The sequence below is a fragment of the Hemiscyllium ocellatum genome, chromosome 2, assembly GCF_020745735.1.
Source record: "Hemiscyllium ocellatum isolate sHemOce1 chromosome 2, sHemOce1.pat.X.cur, whole genome shotgun sequence".
Classification (NCBI taxonomy): domain Eukaryota; kingdom Metazoa; phylum Chordata; class Chondrichthyes; order Orectolobiformes; family Hemiscylliidae; genus Hemiscyllium; species Hemiscyllium ocellatum.
Window position 1 is genome coordinate 56477656 of NC_083402.1, and position 26214 is coordinate 56503869.

Genomic DNA, 26214 nt, shown 5'->3' on the forward strand with positions numbered 1-26214 from the left:
CCTGCACCAATTGCTTTCTTCATTGATTTATAGCTTTTAATCATCATCAATTTAATAAGATTTATGATTAGAGCCAATGTTTTTCTAATTATTAAGCCTTGTGGAGTGGCCGGTTTGTTCATTTAACGGAATCCTGGAATAATTACAAGTGCTTGAACCATGATTACCCCACTTGGATGAAAATCCTGCAGAAATATGGTTATTACACAAAAGTCTATGGTAAAACTGATTATACTTCTGGACACCACTCTGTAAGGTAGGATACTTTTTTTTAATTTGTCTTTTTTGGTGAGAATTTCTGTCAGCTTTCCTTCTATTTAGAATCAAGGTTTTCTTTTTTTAAAAAAAGGAACAAAGTCTTTAAATTGCAGCTGTTTGTAGCTCCCATTAGCTATGAATAATACATAATTTGATCATTCCATTTATATGGCAACAGAGTATGTAAAGTGTAAAATGCATCTGGAACATGTACCGCAATTCAATTTTGTTAAATCTATGTAAGTGTAAAGTCACCCTTCCTAGAATGTGCTTTTTAAAAACTTGTCCATTAGATTGGGCATTGCTGGCTAACCTAACATTTATTGTCCATTTCTAATTGCTCTTGAGACAGTAGCAGTGAATGCTGTTGAGCTGCAGATCTTGGGGTGTAGGTATGCTGGCTGTGCTGTCAGAAAGGGATTTCCAGAACTTCAGTGGTGCATGGCTTGTAGGGGTGCTGATGTTCCTATGCTCTATCCCACTTCTCTTTGGTAGATGTCATAAGTTCAGAAGATGCTGTCAAGGAGTCTTTGTGAGTTGCTGTAGTGTATCTTGTAGCTGGTACACATTGTTGCTATGTGCATCACAGATTAATTTGTTGCTAATCAGTTGTGCTTTGATTTTTCCAAGATGATGTTGAACTTTAAATGTTTTGCAGATTCACCCATCTGGACATGAGAGAGTATTCTTTTCATGCCACTGACTCTGCCTTGTAGATAGTGAACAGACATTTTGGAGATGAAAGTTGAGTTACCCATGCCTGAATTGCAAGTTTCTGAGCTGCTGTTCTAGCTACAGTGTTTAATATGGCTAATCCGATTCAATTTCTGGTCGGGGTAACCCCAGGATGTTGTTTGCCAGGTATTCGTGATGGTGGTGCCATTGTATGTCAAGGAGTGATCAGTAGATTCTCTTTTTGAGACTGTCTGTGGTGCAAATATTACTTGTCACTTATCAGCATAAGCATGCATGTTGTCCATGTCTTATTGCATATGGAGCTGACCTGCTTCAGTGTCTGAAGAATCGTAAATAATGCTGATCATTGTGCAATTATCAACCCATGCCTCCAATTCTGACATGTTAAACAGTTTAGGACTATACTCATTGGAATGAGAAGTGATCTCATTAAAACAGAAATGTTTTTTAAGGGACTTGATAGGCAAAGTGGTGGCAGGATATTTTCCCTCATGGAAGAATCTCGGGCACATATTTTGAATTAAGGGGTATCAAGTTAAGACTGAGATGAATAGGAATTTATTCTGAGGGTGAGAGTCTTTAGAACTCCTTGCCAAAGGGAGCTATGTGTTTAGAGTCCTTGTGTATGTTTAATGATGAGATAGATTGTTGATCAGTAGGGGGATCAAGGGTATGGTGAAAGGGCATGGGGAGTGTTGGATGAGTTATGATCCAACTGAATGGCATAACAAGCTCAAGGGGCAGAAAAACCTCCTAATTTCATGGTCTTGCAGCCTGACCTTATGATGGAGGCAAGGTCATCGATGAGGAGGATCACTGGAATCAAGATGTTAACCTTGCTTTCTGTCCACAAATGCTGTTACACCTGCTAAGTTTATCCAGTAACTTCTGGGTTTTTTTGCCATTGATGAAGCAACTGCCTGATTAGTATTTTGGTTTTCTAAATGTCCTGCTAATATTTTTTTAAAATTATTCATGTTGTGGAATGTGGGCTTTGCTGGATGGCTAGCATTTATTGCTTATCCCTAGTTGCCCTTGAGCAGGTGGTGGTGAATTGCCTTCTTGAATTGCTACAGTCCACCTGCTGTCAGTTCACCCACAATGCCAATAGGATGGAATTCCAGGATTTTGAACCAGCGACAGTGAAGGAACGGCGATATATTTCCAAGTCAGAATGGTGAGTGGCTAGGCGAGGAACTTGCAGGTGGTGGCATTGCCACATATTTGCTGCCCTTGTCTTTCTAGATGGGAGTGGTTGTGAATTTGGAAGGTGCTGTCTGAGGATTTTTGGTGAATTTCTGCAGTACATCCTGGTCATAGTACACACTGCTGGTACTGAGCGTCAGTGGTGGAGGGAGTGGATGAATGTGGATATAGTGCTAATCAAACATGCTGCTTTGTCCTTGATGGTGTCAAGCTTCTTGAATGTTGTTGGGGCTGCATTCCTCCAGGCGGTGGGGGGAATATTCCATCACACTCCTGACTTGTGTCTTGTAGATGGTAGACAGGCTTTAGAGAATCAGGAGGTGAGTTACATGCTGCCGTATTCCTAGTCCCTGAACTGCTCTGGTAGCAACTGTGTTTATATGGTGCGTCCAGTTGAGTTTCTGGTCAATGATAACCCCCAAGATGTTGATAATGGTGAATTCAGTAATGGTAATACCATTGAATGTCAATGATAATTGCATGCCATTTGATAATGGATTCTGCCATTTTTTTAAGTGATAGTTATCAGTCTAAATTGCTTTTCTTGTCCTTTGTCTTTACCCCAACAACTAATTCATTTATTTTCTCTGTGGTCACTCCTTTTAACACTCAAAGATCAAAACTCTTTTAACACTACCAATCAAAATCTAAAACTGATTTAAGAGTGAATAGATATTTGGTTGTTGTTTGTGTTAAATTAATAATTTTGTTTTGCACAATAATTCTCATTGACTTCAGTAACCGCGTAGAAGCCTGGACAAGGGATGTCAAGTTTTTGCTTCGCCAGGAAGGTAGACCAACAACTGTTCTGACTGGCAATGAATCAACTGTCAGAGTCATGGACCATGATTGGCAGAATGTAGATGAAGCTACAAAATGGATCCGACACAAAGCAACACAGCTGGATCAACCATTTGTTCTGAGTTTGGGTCTGAATTTGCCTCATCCGTATCCAACGCCAAGTATGGGAGAGGCATGTGGTGGTTCCACATTTAAAACATCACCCTACTGGCTTAAAAGGGTATATTTTGCAAAACTGAATTACTGATCCTGCTTTATTAAGATACATTTAGTTCCCGTTTTTAAACCAAACAAAATGTATCGAACTGTTAGTGTTTGGCTATTTAAAGGCAATATGATAAACCAGACAGTGGAACAACCCCCTTTTTTCTGTAGAAGCTTCCAGATGACACGCGTCTTGTTCGTAAACTCATATTAGCCGTGAGAGAAATAAAATTTTCATTTGGCTGACATGGACACTTTTTTAGGGGTATGCAAGTGGCAAGATAACATGAAAGAAAAGCTTTTCTCTCAGCTGTTACGGAGTGGAAGGTTAGGGAAACAAATTGTTGTAGATTGACTTTGTTGTATTTTGAGTTAGTGAATCATGAATATTAGATTAGATTAGATTAGATTACTTACAGTGTGGAAACAGGCCCTTCGGCCCAACAAGTCCACACCGACCCGCCGAAGCGCAACCCACCCATACCCCTACATTTACCCCTTACCTAACACTACGGGCAATTTAGCATGGCCAATTCACCTAACCCGCACATCTTTGGACTGTGGGAGGAAACCGGAGCACCCGGAGGAAACCCACGCAAACACGGGGAGAACGTGCAAACTCCACACAGTCAGTCGCCTGAGTCGGGAAATGAACCCGGGTCTCAGGCGCTGTGAGGCAGCAGTGCTAACCACTGTGCCACCGTGCCGCCCACACGGTATGTACTGTACGATAAGGGTTTAACTGTTTTTAAGTTAGAGCCTTAAATAAAGTTGACCAAAAGTAAACCTTTCCATCCTACAACAATGGTGCAACACTACAAGTCTTTGAACAAAAAAGAAATAAGGGTCGATTTTCTTAAGTAGGGTAACCCTGAGGAGGAACAACACTCACATGGGTTGCCTTACACATCAATGTTTTCTGTAGGCTACTCAACAACCCAAATTCCAAGTTGAGCATGCTTGAAGTTACCCTCAAAGAATTTAAAGGGCCTCATACTCCAGTAAAAAGCTAGGAAGAATGTTACCTGCACTTCCTATTTTTTTATTCATTAATTTAATCAAGCAGTTGTTAAAATGAACTTACTCTCATCTGAAGGTTAGCTACTATTGAGTTCAACTATATAATATATGCAACTACCAGTTCTGCTTGGTGTATCCGAAGTGGGTGAGGATGAGAATTTGTAGCAAAAATATGATTGTATTTCTCCCAACTTCTGATACAGTTGACTTTAGTAATTCAGCTAATACCTTTGAATCTCACAAGGCCCGACCAAGGCTAGAGCACAAAAATCAAGGCTGACACTCTAGTACGATATAAAGGGAGCGCTGCCAATGTTAAAAGTGCCAACTTTCAAATGCCATATTAAATTAAGGTCCCATCTGCCTGTTCAGGTGAATGTAAAAACTAAACCCATACACAGTTTTGAAGAAGAGCAAGAAAGTTTTCAAAGTTGTTCTGGTCATTATTTATCCTTCAGTCAATATATCAGAAACAGATTTTCTCATCATTCGACCTTGCTGAACATAAATGGAAGGCCATGTTTCCGACATTGCAATCATGTTTACAGTTCAAAAACTACATGATTGGCTATTAAAGCAGTGGTTATTAAAAGTGGTATTTTCTTTTCCCCTGCCGCTCACTGCTGTTATCTCTCTCAACTGAGACTTCTCCAAAGATTTTTTTGAAATGTTGCCTGCATAAGAAACATTTTCCCGTAAAAATCTCCTAAACTCGTTCATTCGTGAAATAAGTAATGTAAAGCCAGATTTTTAATTTCATTTACTCTTCTCCAAATACTCAAAAGTCTTCTCCAAATACTCAATCTCCACACTAAATCTAATTAGACTTTTTAACGATCACCCAGAATTAGCTGGAGCAGGCCAGCTTGTTGCATCATGTGGCCAGACTTTGATTTTCTTTTTGTCCTTTGCTCTTCAGTTCTAATATTTTTGTGCCATAAGTTACTGAAATCCAAATTGATAATAGCATGGTGAAGTCATTGGGGTTTCTGGGACTTAAATACAGAACAGGTCCAAAAGTGTATCTCCTTCATACTGAAACTTTGGTACAGAAAAATAAACAAAAATATGAAGGATAATAGAAGTAAGATAAATTAAATTAGATACAGCAAAAGAAATGGAAAAGGAAATAGTGTTTGTATTAAGAGAGAAAAACTAAGAAAGAAAAAGTAAGGTTTACTATTTAAAAGCAACTTAACAAACAAGCTTTCGGCTTCTTCCTTGACTAGAGGCCTGAACAATCCCCATCCACCACCACTCTCCTTCACTTGGCTGAACTGGTTCTTTCATTGAGCAATTCCTCCTTTAATTCACCTCACTTCTGCCACCTCAAAGGAATAACTATGGACACCTGCATGGGTCCCAGTTATGCCAGCCTTTTTATGGGTTATGTGGAGCAATCTTTGTTCTGTCCTACACTGGCCACCTCCAACAACTATTTTTTTTTTGGTCCAGGTATCCCCCGCTTTTCAAAAGGTTCGCTTTACGAAAGAGCTATATTAGTACCTGTTTTTGCTAACCGAAAGGAATCTGAGAGGGTTTTTCCCATATGAATTAATGCTTCTTTGCTTTACACCATTTTGGCTTATGAAAGGTTTCATAGGAATGCTCTACTTTCAGATAGCAAGGCATACCTGTACATCAACGACTAGTTTGGTGCTTCACGCTCCGCCTGGACCTCAAATTTCCATCCTTCCAAAACTTTCATATCATCCTTCTCAGACACTTCACTTCCTTTCTTTGACCCCATCTCTCTATTTTGGGCAATAAACTGTCCATTGTCATGCTCTACAAAGCCACTGACTCCCATACCCTACCTTCACTACAGCTCTGCAAATCCCACATCCAGATTCCAACCCATTCTCCTCGTTCCTTCACTTACACTGTATCTGTTTGGATGATGCCACCTTCCAAAACAGCACTGCTGACGTAGCTTCCTTCTTCCGTAACTGTGGTTTCCTGTCCACTGTAGTTGACAGGACCCTGAACTGCATCAAAACTATTACCTATGCTTCCGCCTTTGCCCCTTCCCAAGATTCACAACAGTGTATTCGGGTCCACCTTGTCCTCACTTTTCATTCCACTAGCCTTCGCGTTCAAAGGATCACTCTCCACCCAGAAAACATTAGCAGAGTGCCACCACCAAACACATCTTCCCCTTACTCTGCCTGTCTGGGGCACAATAGTCCATGCCTCGACCACTACCAGCTGCCGGTTTCCCACGGCACCTTCCAATGTAACCGCAGAAGGTGCAAATCTAACCCTTCACCACCTCCCTGCTCACCATCCCAAGGCCTAAACAGTCTTTCCAGATGAAGCAACATTTCACCTGTATCTCCTCCAATCTCGTGTATTGTATTTGCTGCACCCAATGTGGCCTCCTCTATATTGGAGAAACCAAACACAGACTGGGTGACCACTTTGCAGAAAATCTACTGTCTGTGCACAAGCAGGACTCAGACCTTCCCATAGCTGGTTGTTTTAGCACAGCATCCTGCTCACATGTCCACATGTCCGTCCTCGGCACACTGCGATGCTCCAGTGAATCACAGTGCAAACTGGAGGAACAACTTGTTATTTTCAGACAAGGCACTTTACAGCCTTCCGGACTTAATATTGAGTTCAACACCTTCAAATTGTTACTGTACTCCTATTCCTTTCCTACTCCCATTCCTTTCCTTTTGTTTTAGCTTTATTTGTTACATCGTCTGTTACTATGTCCTCTCTGCCCTCTTCATCCCACCCCACCCCAATGGGACTGACTGCTCTTTCTAGTCTGGTAGTTAGATACACCATAGTTCTGCTACTTTCACATTCCAAACACTTCATATGAACTTTCACCATCCTTTCTCCACAGCACTCCACTCCCTTCCACTCCCCCACCCTCACCCCCAACTATTGTATAAATGGTGCCCCCTCCCCACTTCACATTAGCTCTGATAAAGAATCATCTAGATTTGAAATGTTAGCTTGCTTTCACTCCATGGATACTGTCTGACCCACTGTGCTCTGTAGCATTTTTTGTTTTCAGTACAGATTCCATCATCTGCAGTAATTTTCTTCTACATTAACAAACTTCGTTGTTGCAATTCTTCCTTTTATGGCTGTCCAGGTTTGAGTGACATTTTCGGGATTACAAATCAAAGGATGTGGAAGATTTGGAAAAGGCTCAGAGGCGAATTACTAGGATGTTGCCCAGTATGGAGGAAAAGTCTTATGAGGGAAGGTCTTATGAGGAAAGGTTGAGGGACTTGAGGCTGTCTTTGTTAGAGAGAAGAAGGTTGAGAGGTGATCAATTGAGACAAACAAGATAATTGGAGGGTTAGGTAGGGTGGACAGGGAGAGCCTTTTTCCTCAGACGGTGATGGCTAGCACAAAGAAACACAGCTTTAAATTTAGGGGTGACCAATATAGATTACTTACAGTGTGGAAACAGGCCCTTCGGGCCAACAAGTCCACACCGATCCGCCAAAGCGCAACCCATCCATACCCCTACATTTACCTCTTACCTAACACTACAGGCAATTTAGCATGGCCAATTCACCTGACCCGCACATCTTTGGACTGTGGGAGGAAACTGGAGCACCCAGAGGAAACCCATGCAGACACGAGGAGAATGTGCAAACTCCACACAGACAGTCGCCTGAGGCAGGAATTGAACCTGGATCTCTGGCGCTGTGAGGCAGCAGTGCTAACCACTGTGCCGCCCATATAGGACAGGTGTCAGAAATAGTTTCTTTACTCAGAGAGTAGTAGGGACATGGAAAGCCCTGCCTGCAACAGTAGTAGACTCACCATCTTTAAGGGCATTTAAATTGTCTTTGGATAAACCTATGGATGAAAATGGAATAGTGTAGGATAAATGGACTTTAGATTGGTTCCGATGTTCGGCATAACATCGAGGGCCAAAGGGCCTGTACTGCGCTGTAATGTTCTATTTTGTAATGAGTCCTTTTACCATGAAATTAACAGACTATTCTTCTGCGGTGAAAATAGGACCAGGAGTAGACTTTTTGGCATATCGTTTCCACTCGACTATTCAGCATGATCACGTATGATTCTCTATTAAACTGTTGTACTAGCTGTCTGTCCACATCCCTGACATCTTTAACTTTAAGAAATTTATCTATTTAATTTCAATTTACTGTGATAATCCAGCCATTTACTCTGATAATCCAGCCACTTCCTGAAATGCATGGAAGGGTTGATGATGTGGACCCATTTTTGCAAGGGTAACAACAACACTGTCCAATTTGTCAAGCAGCAGCGGTGACGCATAATTCATGGACATGTTTTCTCCTCTCCACATATTGCTCAATTTGTTAGTCACTAAAAAGTGGTGTCAACAGGAACTGGTCATACTTTTCTGACAAATGCTTTGCCAATATTATATATAAAAAACATGCCCTTCTAGTTCTTTTACACTTATAGTTAGTCTGATTGTAAGAATTAATATTTAAGCCATTGAAAAATTAATTCGCTGTTTTACAATTATAGTAAAGTTTTAAGTATGTTTCTCTATTTACATGTCATAAAATAGAGATTGAGCTATATCATTACTTTTACTAGAGTTAAACTGAAGAAAATTTGTATGTTATTCAGCCACAACATTCATTCTTAATTTCGCCCATTTCTGAGTTTATAGTTTAGTCTTCTTTTCATTCTTTTAATTGCAGGTGAAATATCACTCAATCAGGATTCCAAAATGGCTTGCTTTCTCTGAGATGCATCCTGTAGATTTTTATTCCTCATACACAAAGAACTGTACTGGCAATTTCACAAATCAAGACATCCTGGACATCAGATCATTTTACTATGCAATGTGTGCCGAAACAGATTTGATGCTTGGTAAGTGATTCACTGACTTTGAAAGATGGCAATGACAGCGTGAAGTTTTGGCAGTAGCAGGTATTGACTCAGCACAGTTGAGGACTGTAGAGGCTGGAGATTAGAGTAGAGAGTGTGGTGCTGGAAAAGCACAGCAGGAGAATTGACGTTTTGGGTAAATTCTGCTCCTTGGATGCTGCCTGTCCTTCTGTGCTTTTCCAGCACCATACTCTAGACATATTCATTACTTACTTATGTTGCAGGCTCATACCAAAATTAATTAATTGTGGAATTCATTTACTGATGCTGCAATTTCACAATCTCATATCAATTTTCTGTTTATCATTTCTGTGTGTCACTCCTTACACACACACACATGGCTGTGTGAATATACATTTCCTATGTCACTCCCATTTTCGTTTGGCAGAGAACAAGGTTAATTGAACTCAGATTTAAATCTCTGTTGTTTGGAGTTCATAGAAGGTGCTATTAAATGAGCCTTGGCAAGTGCATCATGTAGAGGGAAAGTGCATACTGCTGCTAGTGTGTGATAGTGGTGGAGGGAGTGAATGTTGAAGATAGTGGTCAAAATACCAATTAATTGTGCTGTTTTCTCATGCATAATAGTGAGCTTCAAGAGTATTGTTGCGAGTTACCCTCACCGATGCAAGTTTAGAATATTCTGCCACAGTTCTTGAAGAGGATGGGATAGCTGGCTATTTTATTTTTTTAGTGAACAGAACCGCTGACTTTCCTGTTTTTTATTTTCTGTTATTTTTTTCTTTTTTTAAACCCCCACACTACCGCCTAATCGCGGTAGTGCTAGCTGGCTATTTTAAACTTAAATTTGGATTTTCCATGCATGTGACAACAATTCATTAGCAATTGTCTCTCCATAATTGCTAATGACTAATGAGGACACAAAATGTCGTGACTGTCACCTTGATGCAAACAAACAGTAACCATATCACCTCAGCTTTTAGCAATGTCAGCATCAGAACTTAAATATGTCACTGTTGGAGAGAGCATATGAAATGACAATTAAATCCCTGCATCCTGGTTTTAAAATTCAAGATTCATCAGTGCTATTAAAATGAGGTTAAAGCAAAAATACTTGCATATGGCCGACTTACAGGCAGATCACAATATAGATGAAATCTCACTCCTTTTAAATAGAATTACCATCCTAATATAGTAGGATAGTTCCATTTTCATACGATCTTGTATTATTCGAAAAGTGCGCAATAGCTGCACCATTTAAACTAATGGAGCCAGAATCATGATATAGACAAGGCAGGTAGGGAAAATTTGCACCCAACAAATAATGGTCTAAATTCTTCAATGGCGTTAAAGCCAATTTGTGTTGAAGAAATGTGCACTATAGCAGAACCCATTGGTATAGCATATTTTCCCTTCAGTGTAAAGTTTTAAATTAAAAGTTTCTTTTAATTTCACCATTTTGTCACTGGATTGATGTAAGAAATATTTTGTCACTCTTGAACCTGATGGATTTCTCTACATGTCTTTTGGGAAGAAAACTGCTACCTTTACATGGACTAGCTACTTATGACTTTTTTTCCCCAGGAGACTTCTGAATCCCACCATTGTATTCAAATGGAGGCCAGAAGCCCAAACTGTTGGAAAAAATTATGATTTTTCCAATTTGTCAGAATGGACAGAGGGTGAGCTTCCTAGGAGAGTAAATTCCTAGGAGAGAAGGGCAACTTAAATACCTCTCAGCTTCAAAGCAGCAATAAGACACAGGATGGGGTTGGGACAAGTGCTACATTTAGGCAGATAGTGGAAGATAGACCTCTAAGCTTCCTGGAGCACTAGCCATCCTGGGCTGCTGCCAGTGAGTGACCTGCAGACAAATGAAGAATGCCAGTTGACCTTGCAATACCACACCCCTCTACAGAGAACATGCATATAAACTTAAGATGCTGTAGTTTAAAAATGAGACCTCAAATGCTAATATAGTCTCTGATGCAGACTACCCCTAGTCATAATCTAAAGTTCAGTGAGAAAATTTTAAAATTTGTACAGACCCGACCAAAGTTTGAGGGAAAGGGTATGGAGACATTCTTTGTCACTTGGAAAAAAATAGCAAGGCAAATAAATTATGAGAATGAGAAGTTGAAACCAAGTATCATGGCTCAGAGTGATTACTCTGTCAGAAGAATTTAAAAACTTACTATATTCTATATTAAGAAACCATGTTGAAGACCAAAGGGCTGCAACTGTGAAGCAAACAACAGTAATGGCTGACAATTATGAACTGATCAGTGTGGCCGCTGTGCCAACTGACCCCTATTCAAGTTGCTGCGTTAATGTACATTTTGCATGCTAGTTATAAGTTGAAGCTAAGATTGGTGGTGGTATAAGGTCCAATTTTCTTTCCATTACATTGCTCTTTCCACATGCCATTGGTGTAAGCTACTAGGATTGATATTCTCCATGTCTGGTCACACTATGAATGCACCTTTTGTGACCATCAAACCATGGAAAGGAAGATGACCCAGACATTTTAGCTTTGGGTGGGGATGTAGGGACACTCTTACTGCAGTACATGATGTCACCAGATGAAGAAGTACATGACTTAAAAATGTCATCCTGTGCACTTCTTCCATTATTTCTGCTTCAGTATCTTGTTTTTGTTTCAGGATATTCATCTGTAAATAAAAATAATTATAATAGAGTAGTTTTAATCGGTAAGCATTATGCTAAGACAATGACGTGTTGTGTTTATTTGTTCATGGGATGGCCGTGTTACTGGCTGGTCCAGTATTTTATTGACTATCCCTCATTGCCCGTGAGAAGGTGCTAGTGAGCAGCTGTTTTGAACTTTGTACTTGAGGTACAGGTACATCCACAGTGCTGTCAGGGAGTTCCAGAATATTAACTCAAGGACAGTGAAGGGACAGCAGTACAATCCACAGTCAGGATCCTGGACTGTGGGAGGAAACTAGAACATGAGGAGGAAACCCACACAGGCACAGGAAGAATGTGCAAACTTAACACAAACTGTGTCTGCGCCAAATGGCATAACAAGCTAGTAGGAATATGAATCTGGCGTCTCTGACTGAGAGGGCCAAACACGAAAGGCAAAGCTCATGAGTGTCTGGGTAGGCTTCAGTGAGTGAGCGCAATGACATTGAGTGAAGAGTTCAATGATACAGCCTGATCCAGTCCAGCCTGCATCATTGAAGTGTAATACTGGTTGGGATCTAGTGGAACCCAGTCAGACCACGTGGAAGCCCTTATATACAGACCATAATGTCTATCTTTAAAATTTTATTTCTTATTTTTCAAACTTACGCTGCATTATGCATATACATTGTAAAACTTCTTTCTTTATTTTTTCTGTTTTGTACTTAAGATGGTGCCGTATGTTGGCAATGTATACTTTCTACTGTTTCTTTTTGTAACATAAATACACATGACAATAAACCTAATTCTAATTCAATAACATTCTGTAAATTGATTGAAGGTTCATAGACGCTGACATATGTTAGATGCCAGTGTGCATGGACATGGCATGTGTGTGTCTGGTGTCCATAGAGCATGATTCAACATCTGCAAATGTGTTGCTGGTCAAAGCACAGCAGGTTAGGCAGCATCTCAGGAATAGAGAATTCGACGTTTCGAGCATGAGCCCTTCATCAGGAATAAGAGAGAGAGAGCCAAGCAGGCTGAGATAAAAGGTAGGGAGGAGGGACTAGGGGGAGGGGCGATGGAGGTGGGATAGGTGGAAGGAGGTCAAGGTGAGGGTGATAGGCCGGAGTGGGGTGGGGGCGGAGAGGTCAGGAAGAGGATTGCAGGTTAGGAGGGCGGTGCTGAGTTGAGGGAACCGACTGAGACAAGGTGGGGGGAGGGGAAATGAGGAAGCTGGAGAAATCTGAATTCATACCTTGTGGTTGGAGGGTTCCCAGGCGGAAGATGAGGCGCTCCTCCTCCAGCCGTCGTGTAGTTGTGTTCTGCCGGTGGAGGAGTCCAAGGACCTGCATGTCCTCGGTGGAGTGGGAGGGGGAGTTAAAGTGTTGAGCCACGGGGTGATTGGGTTGGTTGGTTCGGGCGGCCCAGAGGTGTTCTCTGAAGCGTTCCGCAAGTAAGCGGTCTGTCTCACCAATATAGAGGAGGCCACATCGGGTGCAGCGGATGCAATAGATGATGTGTGTGGAGGTACAGGTGAACTTGTGGCGGATATGGAAGGATCCCTTGGGGCCTTGGAGGGAAGTGAGTGTGGAGGTGTGGGCGCAAGTTTTACATTTCCTGCGGTTGCAGGGGAAGGTGCCGGGGGTGGAGGTTGGGTTGGTGGGGGGTGTGGATCTGACAAGGGAGTCACGAAGGGAGTGGTCCTTGCGGAACGCTGATAGGGGAGGGGAGGGAAATATATCCTTGGTGGTGGGGTCCGTTTGGAGGTGGCGGAAATGGCGGCGGATAATACGTTGTATGCGCAGGTTGGTGGGGTGGTAGGTGAGAACCAGTGGGGTTCTGTCTTGGTGGCGGTTGGAGGAGCGGGGCTCAAGGGCGGAGGAGCGGGAAGTGGAGGAGATGCGGTGGAGGGCATCGTCGATCACGTCTGGGGGGAATCTGCGGTCCTTGAAGAAGGAGGCCATCTGGGTTGTGCGGTGTTGGAATTGGTCCTCCTGGGAGCAGATGTGGCGGAGACGAAGGAATTGGGAATATGGGATGGCGTTTGCCCCCTGTAAAAACGCCATCCCATATTCCCAATTCCTTCGTCTCCGCCGCATCTGCTCCCAGGAGGACCAATTCCAACACCGCACAACCCAGATGGCCTCCTTCTTCAAGGACCGCAGATTCCCCCCAGACGTGATCGACGATGCCCTCCACCGCATCTCCTCCACTTCCCGCTCCTCCGCCCTTGAGCCCCGCTCCTCCAACCGCCACCAAGACAGAACCCCACTGGTTCTCACCTACCACCCCACCAACCTGCGCATACAACGTATTATCCGCCGCCATTTCCGCCACCTCCAAACGGACCCCACCACCAAGGATATATTTCCCTCCCCTCCCCTATCAGCGTTCCGCAAGGACCACTCCCTTCGTGACTCCCTTGTCAGATCCACACCCCCCACCAACCCAACCTCCACCCCCGGCACCTTCCCCTGCAACCGCAGGAAATGTAAAACTTGCGCCCACACCTCCACACTCACTTCCCTCCAAGGCCCCAAGGGATCCTTCCATATCCGCCACAAGTTCACCTGTACCTCCACACACATCATCTATTGCATCCGCTGCACCCGATGTGGCCTCCTCTATATTGGTGAGACAGGCCGCTTACTTGCGGAACGCTTCAGAGAACACCTCTGGGCCGCCCGAACCAACCAACCCAATCACCCCGTGGCTCAACACTTTAACTCCCCCTCCCACTCCACCGAGGACATGCAGGTCCTTGGACTCCTCCACCGGCAGAACACAACTACACGACGGCTGGAGGAGGAGCGCCTCATCTTCCGCCTGGGAACCCTCCAACCACAAGGTATGAATTCAGATTTCTCCAGCTTCCTCATTTCCCCTCCCCCCACCTTGTCTCAGTCGGTTCCCTCAACTCAGCACCGCCCTCCTAACCTGCAATCCTCTTCCTGACCTCTCCGCCCCCACCCCACTCCGGCCGATCACCCTCACCTTGACCTCCTTCCACCTATCCCACCTCCATCGCCCCTCCCCCTAGTCCCTCCTCCCTACCTTTTATCTCAGCCTGCTTGGCTCTCTCTCTCTTATTCCTGATGAAGGGCTCATGCTCGAAACGTCGAATTCTCTATTCCTGAGATGCTGCCTAACCTGCTGTGCTTTGACCAGCAACACATTTGCAGCTGTGATCTCCAACATCTGCAGACCTCATTTTTTACTCCATGATTCAACATGGTCAAGATTAGAGTGGTGCTGGAAAAGCACAACAGGTCAGGCAGCATCTGAGGCAGCAGGAAAATTGAAGTTTCGGGCAGAAGCCCTTCATCAGGAATGATCGACATGGTGCCTCATGTCCAACATAGAGATCTTTTAGAGCAAGCGAAAACTTCAATCTGCTTGGCGATTGTGCTATTCCAGAGCATCAAATAGAAGGAAACGTTGGGAAAAGGCCGTCATATGGGCGGCACGGTAGCACATAGGCAGCACGGTGGCACAGTGGTTAGCACTACTGCCTCAGCACCAGAGACCCGGGTTCAATTCCTGCCTCAGGCGGCTGTCTGTGTGGAGTTTGCATATTCTCCCCGTGTCTGCGTGGGTTTCCTCTGGGTGCTCTGGTTTCCTCCCACAGTCCAAAAATGTGCAGGTTAGGTGAACTGGCAGTGCTAAATTGTCCGTAGCATTAGGTGAAGGGGTAAATGTAGGGGAATGGGTCTGGGAGGGTTGTGTTTTGGCAGGTCAGTGTGGACTTGTTGGGCTGAAGGGCCTGTTTCCACACTGAAAGTAAGTAATCTAATACCAGATTTCAGTTATTCTACTGTACAGGATTTATGAATTTTGTCTGGAGGACTGGGGAGGAGAATGTCTTTTTTAAAAATTCACTTATGGACTGTAATTGCAAGGCCACCATTTATTTTCCAGCTCTGATTGACTGCAGTAGTTCTCAGCAGCAGTATAATGCATCTAAAGTGCATTTGAGGAGGAAGTTCCATTTCAGGGAAGCTGATCGAATAAAGGTGAATTCACAAAGTTCCACATTAGGATGTCGTGTTTCTTGGAGAGGAGCATTTAAATGGTGAACTATCCACCTTTGTCCTTCGAAGTCAAAGAGGTTTCATGTTAATAAGGAGCTGTCAAAGATGCCTTCATTAGTTGTTGCAGTGTACTTTGTAGATGATGCATGATATTATAAATGCATACTATTAGTAGATGGAATGAATGTTTAACATGGTAGACAGGATGCCTTTCAGGCAGGCAAGGTGCTGTCAATCCTCTTGAATGTTGTTGGAGCTGCATTCATAGTGGAATTGAGAGAAATTCTGTAACATTCCTAAATTTCACCTTGTAGATGGTGGTTAGGCTTTATGGATTTAGAGAGTAAGTTACTTATCAGAGAATCGTATCCTCTTACATTCTTTTCTATCCATAGTATTTATATACCTGGTCACAATAAATTTCTCCCTCTCCTTCACGATGTTGATAGTAGGAAATTTAGCGGTGGCAATGCCATTGAAGGCCAAGGGGCAACCAGATGACATCTTGTTGGAAGTGGACATTATCTAGCCCATCTGCTAACTGTCAATCATAAGTCCAAGCCTGAATGATGTACATGATGCAATATGTCAGTATAGATGCCTCAGATATTTAAGCAGTTTGAGGTGGTACCAAGCGCTGCAACCTCCAGGACACGTTCTGTCTTCTGACTTTATAATAAAGGGAATGTCGTTGAAGCAGTTATCAGAGGTCGGTCCAAGATACTACTCTGAGGAAATCCTACTGGGATGATCTGGACTGGGATAATTGATCTCGAACAACCAGAACACATTTTAAAATACCTAAGCTGGGAGGACAGCAAAATTAGCTTGCGAAAGTATAAGGCTTTAGCTAAGGTAAAATAAAAATGTTTTGTTTGTATATCATGAAGTTGCTAAAGTATACTGTTCTATTTCCACAGGAGAAATTTTAACAGCCCTTCATGACACAGGGCTCGAAAACAACACTTATGTAATTTTTACTTCTGATCATGGTGAACTGGCAATGGAGCATCGTCAGTTCTATAAAATGAGTATGTATGAGGGAAGTTCGCATGTTCCTTTGTTGATGATTGGGCCAGGTATCTCTGGAGGACAACAGATTTCAAATTTGGTATCTCTTGTGGATATTTATCCAACTCTTCTTGGTGAGCAAAACATATAAGTACATGAGAGAAGTAAAGATGGTATCACTTTTTTTCTTGATGTCCATGTTTGGTGAATGTTAATTAGCCTCCAATCTTAGTGCTGAAATCTTCATTTTGATTTGCCTTAAATTGAGAGGATATAAGTTTTTTTGAAGGAAATCTCAAAGGATCTGAATTTGAGTGATCTCAAACCAACTCTAATCTTGACCCTTTCCGTACTTTGGCTTTAGATTAGGAATCAAGGATGCAGTGATCATAGATATACAGAGGAACCTCAATTGTCTAAACTACACGGCTGGGAATATCTTGTTTGGTTAATCGAATGTCAGATAACACAGTTTAGCCAAGCACGGGGACCCTGCGATCTTGTCTGGATAATCGAGGTTCTTCTGTATAAACATTCTGGCATTTATTTGGAATTGACTTGGTAAAAAAGAAAGTGTGTGGCTGGAAAAGCGCAGCAGGTCAGGCAGCATCCAAGAAGCAGGAGAATCGACGTTTCGGGTATAAGCCCTCCTTATGCCCGAAATGTCAGTTCTCCTGCTCCTTGGATGCTGCCTGACCTGCTGCGCTTTTCCAGCAACACATTTTTCAGCTCTGATCTCCAGCATCTGCAGTCATCACTTTCTCCATAAAAGAAACACTGTCAAGTATTAGTATTGATAGGGAACTTTGATGTTTTCCACGTTTGCCTTTTAAAATTCAGTGTAGAAGTTCAGAAAGTGTCATTTTATGCACTTTGTATCCTATCAAAGAATTAAGGTTTGAAAATCAAATGTTCCATATATCATTTGCTTGCTGTTATCTCGACTCTTTGGGTGGGGTCAACTTGATGGAATGATTCTACTTTCTGGCTGAAGCAAGCATCCCTATTAATTCTGCAAGTGTTTTGAGGTTTCCATTTTTTTTTATTTTACACTGTACAAATGAAGAACTTTCCTACTGCTTAAGATACAGAATGCAAATAAACATTTATCTTCACTCATCACAGCTGTTGAAATTGTCAGCTTTTTGCATATGAGTAGTATAATGCTGTATATTAATTATCTTTTTTGATAGTTATTCAGTTTGGTACATGAGCAGTTCATCTATTAAATGCCATATGAAACAGTGCCTGGAAAACCTGGTTTTGAGAGGAATAGGAGGAGATCTACATTACGTGCAGTACCTGCCCTGGGAGTATCTGTTGCTAATATTTGAGTTTTTAATTCCCCAGCAATGACATCCTCTACTTGAGGCCAATAAGCCTACCCTAACTTTAAAAAAATGTTGTTTTGGAATTATTTTCTGTTCTTAAGTTAAAGGGGAGGCACCATTGGCAATGGTGGCATTTTCCTAATTAGCTATGTTTTAATTTCAAGCGTCTTTGGTCAAGAGAAGCAGAATACATTGTTTTTATTTTCAATAGTGCAGCATGGTTCAGTACAAAGTAAAATTTATACATTTATGACACTCCCTATTATCAGTTTGTAACAGAGTTCTTCAAACAAAGTGTTCCCTTTACTAATTTATTATCACAAGACAGAAACTGTAGCATTTTTCATTTTTCTCCAAATATTGAATAAATTACTGTTAACTGATTAATTAAATTCAAATGATTATTTATGCACAGAATTATGCACCAGTATAATGTCTTCCAAACTCCATCAAAACAATAATTTCCTTTTCCATTTAGATATTGCTGGAATCCCCGTTCCTGGAAATATAAGTGGTTATTCTTTGTTCCCGTTGTTGAAAGGATTTGAAGAGGAAGTGTCTGTTAAAAAATTGCGTCCTGACTGGATTTTTAGTGAGTTTCATGGCTGCAATGTAAATGCCTCCACCTATATGATTAGAAGTGGTCACTGGAAATATGTGGCCTATGCAGATGGAATTACTGTGCCTTCTCAGCTGTTTGGTAAGTCTGATTAAAATATTGATGGCGATTTTAAATTCTCATTTATAATGTGATCAAATTGCTGACCTAGGCAATTGTTTCATGTACAAGTTTCATACTTTCAAAATGATATCTGCATTTTTTTTGTGTTGATATTGTGCATTTCAGTCAGATTTCAAAGTGTCTGAAATTTTCAAGCTCACTTTCCTGGATAGCCTCTGCTGCTTAATTCTGGAAAAAAAACACTTTTGTGCACAGCAAACAAGTTAATAGTAGACCGTAGTGCCAATTTTCCTGTCAAAGTTTAATCATTCCATAGTTCTCCTGTGTTATTGCTCACAATTATGTTTACTATTATCCATATGTTTTATTAATTTTGATTCTATCTTGCTTTGTTAGCATGTCCTGACCCTGCAAAGGTAAGTGCACAAGCAGTCACAAATTTCTCTGCTCTTCCCACCTCTTTGAAATTGTATCATTTAAATTATGCCTTCATTCTTCCCATCAAACTATATCACCTCAGATTTTCTGTCATCAAATTGCACCCTACTATGAAAATTGTATATTTCCCCAGCCTATCTGTGCTCTTAAAGTCAGCTAATAGAACATTTACCCTCTGCAGATTTAAAATCTTGGCCTGACAGCCCCACATTTAAGTCATTGATGTTTTAACAAAAATCACCAGTAACCACAAGCCCATCAAGGCTGCTCCACCAGTCAATGAGATCCTGAATGATTTGATGATCCTCGACTCCACTTTTCTACTTTTTTCTCATAAACCTTGATTTCCTTTACTGATTAAAAATCTGTCTATCTCAACCTTAAATAGCAACCCAACATCAACAGCTTTCTATATTTCACTACCTTCTGAGAAAATAATTCTAAGATTATCCACTTTGGTCCTAGACACTCTACAAGGAAAAAACAACCTTTCCATAGCTAAAGTCATAGAGTCAAACAGCTCAGAAATAGACCCTTTGGTCCAACCAGTCTATGCCGAACATAATCCCAAACTAAACTAGTCCTGTAAGAATCTTGTATGTTTCACTAAAATCACCTCTGAACTCCAAGTAGTACAGACCCGGCCCATTCAATTTCTCCTTACAAGACAGTCAATTCAATGCTTGGTATGAGCCTAGTAAACCTTTTCTGTATGCCGCATATGTCAATATATCTTTGCTTGGATAAGAGGCCCTGAACCTTTGAGAAATCTCTTCCCTGCGTCTAAGATTGTAAATGTCAGCATAATTTTTATCACTTATTCTTTCATCAGTGGTCTGAAGACATTGAGCTCCAAAAGAGCAGCCACAGTAACTAATCTTGTGTACAATAACTATGATGGATAATTGTACTAAATGATAGGTCTTGATATAGAATCATAGAGATGTACAGCATGGAAACAGACCCTTCGGTCCAATCCATCCATGCTGATCAGATATCCAAACCCAATCTAGTCCCACCTACCAGTACCCGGCCCATATCCCTCCAAACCTTTCCTATTTATATACCCATCCAAATGCCTCCTAAATGTTGTAATTGTACCAGCCTCCACCACTTCCTCTGGCAGCTCATTCCATACACGTACCACCCTCTGCGTGAAAAAGTTGCCCCTTAGGTCTCTTTTATATCTTTCCCCTCTCACCCTAAACCTATGCTCTCTAGTTTGGACTCCCCAAACCCAGAGAAAAGACTTTGCCTATTTATGCGATCCAAGCCCCTCATAATTTTGTAAAGCTGTAAAGGTCACCCCTCAGCCTCCGACGCTCCAGGGAAAACAGCCCCAGCCGGTTCAGCCTCTCCCTATAGCTCAAATTCTCCAAACATGGCAAGATCCTTGTAGATCTTTTCTGAACCCTTTCAAGTTTCACAACATATTGGACATTTCGAGCTGTTTATGTACCTTTTACACACATTCTTATCCATCATTAACAATCTGAGAGAGCACTCGATCTATACTCATAAATTGGCACACACTTCTGTTTCGTTTTTGCTTTGTTCTCAATGTAGGCAAATCTCTACCCAATCTTCTGTTGATATTTGGTGATAAGCTGCTCTGCTGGGAGAAACTGCAAAATCTTGGTCTTTTGTTGCAGTACAAAATTCTTAGTCTTCTTAAATTCTACACAGCAACCAGAGCTGCCTCTTTAGTTCTGCAATACATAATTTTCTTGCCTATTTCAGCAAAGATTCAATGCTTCACTTCACTGGGGTTACACACTGGAAGTAAAGTCTCACTGATTCTGGAGTCATCACAAAAGTTAAAGATTTTAAAACGTACACAGAATTCCCCAATTTTACAACTTTATACGGGTCTAGATCATTTGGCGCAATGATGTAAGAACAGGGAAAATGCTTGGAGAAATTAAACAGATGCATGTAATTTTAATATTCTAAAACCTAGAACATAGTAACATACGGAATCCAAGACTGGTGGTAGAAAAGAGGACAAATTTAAGGGAGAGAAAATACAAAAATGGTGGGTAGAGCGAATAACCCGAAAAGCGCACAGAAAAGTAGTGAAGTAGTTGACATTGTAAGAGACAAACAGAAAAGCTGACTTGATAAGCAAGACACTCGACGATTCTGGTCCTTTAGTGGTGGTAGGGCACCCTTTAAGATTGTGACAAGGCGTGCTTTATGTATAAATCATGAACAAATTTTTCGAAACTTGCAAAATTCTCAAAACACTGGCCAAAAAGATTTGAGTTTAAAGAAAGGTTTGAGATACTTGTTAGTGCCTAGTCCTATAAAACCATTATAGAATTTGTGACAGCATCTGACAACCACAACTTTCCAGCTTTTAAAGAGGAAGAGTCATATTGGACTCGATATTAGTACTGTTTCTTTCTCTAGAGGCTGCCAGACCTCTTGTATTTCTGCACCCATTTTATTTGTTTATTTTCAGACTTCCAGCATCCACAATACCTTTACTTATATCGGATTTATATTGAGTGATGGACTTTCCAAACTATAGATGGTGTGGTAGCTCAGCGGTTAGCACTGCTGTCTTGCAGAACCAGGGACCCAGATTCAAATCCACCCTCGGGCGACGGTCTGTGTGAAGTTTGCACATTTGTCTGTGTCTGCGTGGTTTCCAAAGGTGCTCCGATTTCCTCCCACACTCCAAAGATCTGAAGATTAGATGGATTGGCTAAATTGCCCCACAGTGTTCAGGGATGTGGAGGCTAGGTGGAGTTGTCACGGGAAGTGCAGGGTTACAGGGATAGTATAAGGAAATGGGTATTGGTAGGATGTTCTTTGGAGGGTCAATGTGGACTCAATGGGCAGAATATCCTGTTTCCACACTATGGATTTTATGATTCTATGATAATTTTCATTATTGGGATCATTTAGATGGCAATGGACTCTGGGAACAGTGCAAGTGCAAAATAGAGCCACTCCCAATCCCAAAGGGATGTCTCTTGGCAATTCTTGATGTCTTCCCGTATATACCATGCTGGAGAGATGCTTTCCATCCTGTGACAATTACAGCTATTATCTCCAAAGCAGGCAGAGACATCACACAGGTAAAGCCTGTCTCAAACCCCAAAATACTCCATATGTTACGAGAAACAGAGCAGCATTAGTGAATTAGTGCAAACTCAGACTTGTAGGTTCAGTCCTATTTTCTGCCTCCATTTCCGCACAGCTCATAAGTGTTTGTCCCAATGCATGTTGAATTTTTACAGCATTTTTTGTCATTGTCATTTAAATGCTATAACATTTGAAGCAGCTAAGCTTAAAAAAAAGATATTGACTTCATTTTAAGAGATTTGCATGCTGGAATACCTCAAGATATTTTAGTTTATATATTCTGCTAAAGTCTTATACAGCTAGAGATATCTTCCAATTTAATCCATCTAAACATTTGCATCCTATCTTTATCATCATCACTTCCATTCACCTTAAGTGCCAATGCTCGAAACCTTTATTCATTATTTCAAAAATCACATACTGCTGTACAGCAATCATGCAGATTAGCGATAATTATTGGTTGATGACGAACTTCCTATTTTCTCTTGTCACCATAGAAATTGTAGCTAGGACAGCAGAAAAGTACTAATAAAACTGGTCAGTATTATTTAATATCGTCATGCATTTGTGTGTGCTATTGAAATTCTGTAGGTCTCCTGTAACCCTGGGAGACCAGTAGAACAGTAAGGGAAATAACACTAACAACCACTGATATTATTTCCATGAGGACTATGCCAGAGTTGTTTGGAAGAATGGTCTCTCTCTTTCTTTCTTTCTTTCTCCCTCTCTCTCTCCCTCTCTCCCTCCCTCTCTCCCCCACTTTCTGCACAAGGGTGTACACTAAAACCCCCTTCCCCAGATAATCTCTCCAACATTGCCCTGCACAGGACAAATATGGAACTTGTCAAAAAGTTGCAGTCAAATGTGTGTGTGTGCGTGTGCACTATTTGGAGACTCAACTCACCACCCCCCCGCCCCGAAAAGGCAACAGCAGTCTGACTGTTGGTGTCCAATCCAGCTACCCTGGAGGGGGAAGGTGGTGCTCTGAGAAATTGCAGCTATAGTTATTCTTTAACCCTTCCATGTGTTTGTGGATGAATGATCTATCCTCTCAACTTTCATTCAAGAACTGATGAACACTAAACTTGCCAATATTTAATTGGCCATTTATTTTAAATTGTTGAACGTTATTGCAAGTCATTACTAGACTGATGATACACTTAGTGTTTGAATGCTCTGGGTGAACTTATTTACATAATTATTTACAGGTGTAGCTTTGAATAAATGTTGAGAAAAAACTAAAATATGGAAGTAATTTAAAGGTGTGAGGGTAGTTGAAGGAAAATATCAAATTATTATATAACCTACAGCTTAGAGAAAACATCAGAAGGCATTTTAACTTGACTTTTTTCAAGGCTGCAAAGCTACAGAGCATTAGGGGCAACAGGCAAAAAACTGCACCAGGTGAATGCATGAGTTAATAGACAAATGATGAAGCAATGCAGTACCCAACAGCATGCTCTATGACTGAAATGGTATTGGTGCTGCATGAGCTGGTTGCAATAAGAGTAAGTCTCTTCACACACCTGTTGATCAGAATTGTGGCATGCCTGCAAGATTAGATTCCCTACAGTATGGATACAGGCCCTTCGGCCCAACAAGTCCACATCAGCCCTCCGAAGAGTAACCCATCCAGACCCCTTCCCCAACCCTATATTTACCCTTGACTAATGCATGTAACACCATGGGCAATTTAGCATGGCCAATTCACCTGACCTGCACATCTTTGGACTGTGGGAAGAAACCGGAGCACCTGGGGGAAACCCACGCAGACACGGGGGCAATGCGCAAACTCCACACAGACAATCGCCTGAGGCTGGATTCGAACACCCCGGTGTTGTGAGGTACAGTGTCGCCCCTAATTACATAGATGATGTAATTAAGTCGTCTGCAGTGAATCGCAACAGGCTTTGGGTGTGGTAGCCCTTTGCTGCATTGCAGTTGTCGGTGACCCATGCTGAAAATACTAATGTCATGTAACAGGGTTACAGAAACCAGGTTCTGAAGAAGCCATACTAGACTCCATGTTAATTCTGTTTCTTTCTCCACAGATGCTGCCAGACATCTGAGTTTCTCCATCATTCTCTGTGTTTGCTTCAGATTTCTGGTATCCACAGTGTTTTGCTTATTTAAGAATGTTCTAAAGAAATTCCTGTTGAGCTAGCTTCAAGGCATTGTCAATAGCAGTGGCACTTTGTGCTTCAAGATCATTCTGCCACACATTGTACATAATGTAAAGGAGGCATTTTCGAAGATACTATGAATTGGCTGCTTCTGAGAAAACTTTTTGACTACAGCTGCATTCACTGAAGCCAGCTGCACTAATAAATGCAATGCCCCCTTTTTGATTTCCTCAAAGACCACCTCCTCTGTTTTTGGTTGCACTTCAGTCCCACGCTCCTGATCTTCGGCCACCTGGTACGGAGGGGGGAGGGCAGGTCTGAAGACTTCCTGGTGGGTCTGCTCCTGGGCCTGGCCAAACTGGCCATAAATAGGTCCAGACAGCGGGCCGTGGAGCGGGCCGTTAGGGCCAACTGCCTACCCCTCTTCCGCGGTTACGTTAGAGCCCGGGTGGCTCTGGAGAAGGAGCACGCGGTGTCCACCGACACCCTGGAGTTGTTCACGGAGAGGTGGGCGCCGCAGGGAGTGGATTGCATTATTTCCCCCTCCCCAACTCTATTTTGATTTAATCCCTGCCCTTCCCTTCGCTGTTTGATCACACAGCATTGCCCTTTGATGTGAAGGGCACTGCTTGTCATTGGACACTTGGATGTTTCTTTTCTTCCTGGTAGTGGAAATTTGAATAAAGATTCGTGCACCTTGTGTCTTTCACTGTATCTCACACCTGCACACACACAGCATGGGTGCTGGGGGAAAAATAAGCACTACCACAGTTAGGCGGTAGTGTAGGGGTTTAAAAAAATTTTTTAAAAATAAATGCAATGCTCCCTTTTGATTTCCTCAAAAAACTTCTCCTCTGTTTTTGGTTGCACTTCAGTCCCACGCTCCTGATCTTCGGACACCCAGTACGGAGGGGGAAGGACAGATCTGAAGACCTCCGTGAGGGTCTGCTTCTGGGCCTGGCCAAACTGACCATAAACAGGCCCAGGCAGCAGGCCATGGAGGGGTTTGTTAGGGCCGACTGCCTGCCCCTCTTCCGCGGTTATGTTAGAGCCCAGGTGTCTCTGGAGAAGGAGCACACGGTGTCCACCAACACCCTGGAGTTGTTCAGGGAGAGGTGGGTGCTGCAGGAAGTGGAGTGCATTATTTCCCCCTCCAACTCTATTTTGATTTAATCCCTGCCCTCCCCTTCACTATTTGATCACGCAGCATTGCCCTTTGATGTGAAGGGCACTGCTTGTCACTCGCCACTTAGGTGTTTCTTTTCTTCCTGTTGGTGGAAATCGAATAAAGATGCATGCACCTTGTTCTTTCACTGTGTCTCACACCTGCACACACAACATGGGGGCGGGGGTAAAATAAGCACTATCGCAGTTAGGCAGTAGTGCGGGGGTAAGAAGAGATAAATGTAATGCCTTGGAGCTGCCTATGGCCAAGTAGGAAAGTTATTGAAACATGCTTAGCTAAATGTGAAGCCAGAAAGGACATGGGTGATCCTGTTAATGCGCCATGATTACCATTATCATTAGTATAATATAGTGCATTTTAACTCAATTTACTCATCCTGAGGGTTGGCCACCATCATTGAATGATCCTAAAAGGGCTGAATTTTCTTTGTGAGACCGAGGTTTACAAGCCACGAACATGTGCTGAAGGAGGACGGGTATGGCAACAAGCTGGTCAGGAGGCCCACCTTTGCTGTTTGAACCCTCCCCTCGATCTCATTCATCGTATGCATTCTTCATAGCTGCTCACCCAGTATTCATCAAATACCCAGTCCTCAAATGCCATCTCCACTTTTATGAAATGTAATACCATTAATACTGGGTGGAAGAGTTCT

The 26214-nt window shown here is 42.2% G+C and overlaps 1 protein-coding gene across 3 annotated transcripts in view; it reads left to right on the forward strand.

The window, feature by feature from the left end:
• arsk (arylsulfatase family, member K) overlaps positions 1-26214 on the forward strand; it is a 50699-nt gene that overhangs the window by 19349 nt on the left and 5136 nt on the right. Inside the window, exons 3-8 of one of the 3 annotated variants that reach the window (XM_060844251.1) lie at positions 97-256; positions 2899-3181; positions 8862-9033; positions 16619-16843; positions 18519-18740; positions 24305-25032. In XM_060844251.1, the coding sequence (XP_060700234.1) occupies positions 97-256; positions 2899-3181; positions 8862-9033; positions 16619-16843; positions 18519-18740; positions 24305-24417 (1175 nt within the window). In that variant the 3' untranslated portion in view covers positions 24418-25032. Of the gene's footprint in view, positions 1-96; positions 257-2898; positions 3182-8861; positions 9034-16618; positions 16844-18518; positions 18741-24304; positions 25033-26214 lie in introns of those variants that run through there. The other 2 variants (XM_060844242.1, XM_060844260.1) reach the window with 2 other exon arrangements.